The 5,000-nt window shown below is 54.1% G+C and overlaps 1 protein-coding gene across 1 annotated transcript in view; it reads left to right on the top strand.

Annotated features, from left to right (window-relative positions):
• Positions 1-5,000, top strand: part of LOC130371953 (proteasome activator complex subunit 4B-like) — a 53,009-nt gene that overhangs the window by 21,340 nt on the left and 26,669 nt on the right. Inside the window, exons 27-30 of the mRNA XM_056577845.1 lie at positions 928-1,023; positions 3,286-3,414; positions 3,959-4,168; positions 4,813-4,949. Coding sequence (XP_056433820.1) covers positions 928-1,023; positions 3,286-3,414; positions 3,959-4,168; positions 4,813-4,949 — 572 coding nt within the window. The remainder of the gene's footprint in view (positions 1-927; positions 1,024-3,285; positions 3,415-3,958; positions 4,169-4,812; positions 4,950-5,000) is intronic.

The following is a 5,000-nucleotide window of genomic DNA, read 5'->3' as shown; positions in this document are numbered from 1 at the left end:
TAGTTCAGTCTACCAGCCTACCCAGTAGACTGTCGCAAACGTTTCTCATCTATCGGTCATACATCTTGGTGGACACGCCACTTGTGATGTCTGAAGAGGCCGATTTACAAAACGGCTAATCACACACACACACCTGGTGTCATAATATGTCACCTTTAAGCGAAGGGGTTTGTTAACCAGCGAGGGGGTTCCAGCTCTGACTGACGGAGGAGGATGTGTGAGTGTGTGAGGGGGGCTCTCTGGATACAGTGTTCTACCTTTGGGACTGACGGCGATAGTTCAGTGTACCGTAGGAGTGAGTGGGGCAGATTGGTGCACACATCACTTACCGTCAAAATCTAAATCGAATTTGAATCAAAAGATAAGCAGAGATGAATGACTTTATAGGATTTATTGGGATTAGTGGTACGCTTTTGGGTTTTCCCTGCACCTTAAATCAGATTATTAATATATGTATATTCACATGACTCGGCTTGGGGCGGTATGACCGTTTTACGGTATACCAGTGTATTTAGAAATACTGACATCTTTGCTGTTGTATGGTTCTTAAGACTAAAAAAGGTTTGTTGGCCAACGATTGGTGGCTAGCTCAGGGAGGCGGAGTTAGAGGCCAGGGGTTACGCCCATTCTATCAGAGCCTCCTCTTTGATTGGATGGAAGGATTGGGCCTCAGTCTGAAAATTGAGAATGGGATTATCTTTATCTGAACTGCTGCTACACTGGTCAAAAAAACTCCCTCCCAGAAGACAGTCAGCCAAATTAAAGCTTGAGAACAAACTTCAGCTACATACTTCAACACGGACTAACATTTAACAAACACTGTCATATAACGTATTCCCTGGTGAAAGAGGTAGGAAGAAAAACATATGCCCTAAGCCTCTGAATATAATAATCTGATACATAACCTATTGTGTACCCTGTGACCAGATGAGGACTCTGGTGGTGGAAGGTAGCGAGTACAAAGAGCTGCACCAGGACCTACTGGGAGACCTGCTGCTGCTGTCCACCAGCACATACAGCGAGGTGACGCGCGCGCGCGAACACACGCACGCACGCACGCACGCACGCACGCACGCACGCACGCACGCACGCACGCACGCACGCACGCACGCACGCACGCACGCACGCACGCACGCACGCACGCACGCACGCACGCACGCACGCACGCACGCACGCACGCACGCACGCACGCACGCACGCACGCACGCACGCACGCACGCACGCACGCACGCACGCACGCACGCACGCACGCACGCACGCACGCACGCACGCACGCACGCACGCACGCACGCACGCACGCACGCACGCACGCACGCACGCACGCACGCACGCACGCACGCACGCACGCACGCACGCACGCACGCACGCACGCACGCACGCACGCACGCACGCACGCACGCACGCACGCACGCACGCACGCACGCACGCACGCACGCACGCACGCACGCACGCACGCACGCACGCACGCACGCACGCACGCACGCACGCACGCACGCACGCACGCACGCACGCACGCACGCACGCACGCACGCACGCACGCACGCACGCACGCACGCACGCACGCACGCACGCACACTCCATACACACACAGCCACCTCCTGCGGCTGCCTACAAGCTCCTATAGTCGGGCAACACACAAACACACACACACACACACACACACACACACAGAGACACACACACACACTGTTACAACCTGGCTTACAGGTTAACAAAGAGGGATTCGGGTGAAGAGTTTGCCTGAGTAAAGGGTTGGATCACGACTGACAGAAGCTCAAAAGAAGCGAGCGCTGTGCGAATCAGTTGTGCCCTGGTGTGCGACGTGTGTATGGATGAAGGGAAAAACGACGGTCGGGATGTTGTGGGATGAGAGAACGTTAACCGTCCCTGATCCCTGAAACCAAAAACAACTCAACCGCCGTCTTAGAACTAGCAGACGATCCCAGTGTGCTTAAAGGGCTCCTGTTTCACCACCAGCTGTGAGTGGGATTAGGTTTAGAAACCGTTTCAGAACAAGTCCTGCCTGCGCTGTGACTCAGTGACATCACACACGTCTCCGCCCAGATGTGTGCTGGAAACGTACTCCTCCCAGCCTACCCAGTGGACTTCACCGACCGGTGAGCTTATTGATGTATCCTCCAGAAGAAGGCAACCTGCAATGGGAACTGAGCGAGGAGCGTTTAATTCGGTGCCGCGAGTCAGCCTGAACACCTGGTTCGGCGGGCCGTTGCTGAACCGTCCTGTCAGCTCCAGGCGGGGGAACGGCTCTCAGTTATCTCCCCTGTGAGTTGGAGCGGAGCCGCCTGCCAATCGCACGACTCCAGAGGCAGACTCGTCTCTCCGGGGGGGGGGCGGTGTCAACCACTGCCTGGTTGACACCGTTGTAGGTGTGTGAATGTGTGTATGAATTGGTGAATGTGTGCGTGAATGTTAGGCAATATTGTAAAGCGCTTTGAGTGGCCACTGGTTAGAAAAGCGCTCTATAAATGCAAACCATTTACCAACCCTCAACCTCAGAGTCGATCAAACCTGTCGCCGCCGAACGCGGCGCCAGACTGTTTACGTTCTCTGAGGCTCCTCCCCCTGGCGTTGGGGCTCAGGACGTCGCCCTTTGCCGTGAGACGCTGTGAGCTTCTGCTCTGATGGCAGACGAGGCTGTCGACAGGACTGGAGTGGCATGATGGTGGCAGGGTCACACAAGGCCTGGTGTCGCCCGAATGGAGAAAAAACAAACACACACAAACAAACGCAGATGTACACACACACACACACACACACACTCACGCACACATGAATTAAAACACATGCTCGCTCAATCTCAGGCACACACTCTCACACACATACGCACACATAAATTAACACGGACACATGCTAGCTCACACTCACAAACACACACACACACACACACAAAAATTAACCCAGACACATGCTAGCTCACTTTCACAGACTGAACTCACAAACACACACACACACACACAAACATGAATGTACAGACGTATCCTCGCTGACTAACACACACACACACAGACACACACACACACACACACACACAGACACACAGACACAGACACACACACACACACACACACACACACACACACACACACACACACACACACACACACACACACACACACACACACACACACACTTGGGCAGGCAGACAGAAATGCACACTTAAACATTCATGCAAACATAAATCTACATGCACAGCTGAAGCTATTTTTCCTTTTGTGTGTGTGTGTGTGTGTGTGTGTGTGTGTGTGTGTGTGTGTGTGTGTGCAGGTGCGTAGCTTGGCACAGGAGGTGCTGATGTCGGCGTTGGGGACGTTCAACTTCTCGTACCGAGACCAGACGCCCCGGATCCTGAAGCTGCTCTCCCCGCACGTCAGCTGCTCCCCTCAGAGGTTTAAGGTAACACACGCACGCACACACACACACGCAAACATGCACTCATGCACAAACGCACTCTCACTCACATGTGTTAATTTAAGGTAACACACGCACGCACGCACGCACGGACATGCACTCTCACACACTCACACACGCATACACACTTCTACACACACACAAACGCACTCTCACTCTCACACACATGTATCCCTGTGTGTGTGTGTGTATCCCTGTGTGTATCCCTGTGTGTGTGCGTATGTGTGTGTATCCCTGTGTGTATCCCTGTGTGTGTGCGTATGTGCATGTATCCCTGTGTGTGTGCGTATGTGTGTGTATCCCTGTGTATGTGCCTATGTGTGTGTATCCCTGTGTGTGTGCGTATGTGTGTGCATCCCTGTGTGTGTGTGTGTGTGTGTGTGTATCCCTGTGTGTATCTCTGTGTGTGTGCGTATGTGTGTGTATCCCTGTGTGTATCTCTGTGTGTGTGCGTATGTGTGTGTATCCCTGTGTGTGTGCGTATGTGTGTGCATCCCTGTGTGTGTGTGTTTGTGTGTGTGTGTGCTAGGGGGCGCTGCACTGCCTGCTGGGGGGCTACGGGGGGGTGTTCCTGGGCAGCATGCGGGACTGGGACAGCGTGGGCCAGGTGTGGCCGGCCTTGGTGCGCTGCGGCCTGTCCCCCGCCCTGACGCTGGAGAAGCCGTCGGTCGGCCGCCTGCTGGACGCCATCATGGACAAGATCCACCGGCTGCACGACACCGTGGGCATCTGCTTCACCGTGAGGAGCGCACGCACGCACGCACGCACGCACGCACACGCACACACACACACACACACACACACACATATCCTGGGCATCTGCTTCACCGTGAGCAGTGCACACACACACACACACACACACACACCGTGGGCATCTGCTTCAACGTGAGGACACACACACACACTGTTGGGATCTGCTTCACCGTGAGGAGCGCACGCACACACACACATACCGTGGGCATCTGCTTCACTGTGAGGACACACACACAAACGCACGCACACACACATGCACACACACAAACATGCACTCACCCACGCACGCACACACAGACAGACAGACAGACCCACTCTCTCGCACACTCACTCTCAAGCACTCTCACTCACACTCTCACTCTCTCACTCACTGACACTCACTCTCTCTCACACTCCGAACCCACACAAATTAACATAGTACACACAAACAGACGCACACAGCGTCTTGTAATTGAACATGGTACACACACACACACACACACACACACACACACACACACACACACACACACACACACACACACACACACACACACACACACACACACACACACACACACAGACTCGGGTAAATGAACATGGTGCACATACAAACACATGTACCCTAACCCTACTCCTGGCCTGCTGCAGGTGTCAGAGCAGTGCGTGGAGATAGCCAGTGAGATGGCAGCATCTCCAAACCCCGCTCCCAGCTTCGCCCCGCCCACCTCAGACGAGCAGAGGGAGGGCCTACAGCAACAGCGAATCAGAAACCTCGTCGCCACGAGGTAACTTCCTGCCCTTCAGGAAGTTTTCAATTAAAGGTCCCATGACATGCC

Source organism: Gadus chalcogrammus, chromosome 18, assembly GCF_026213295.1.
Source record: "Gadus chalcogrammus isolate NIFS_2021 chromosome 18, NIFS_Gcha_1.0, whole genome shotgun sequence".
In the NCBI taxonomy this organism is placed as follows: domain Eukaryota; kingdom Metazoa; phylum Chordata; class Actinopteri; order Gadiformes; family Gadidae; genus Gadus; species Gadus chalcogrammus.
This window is presented reverse-complemented; position numbering and strand designations above follow the sequence as displayed.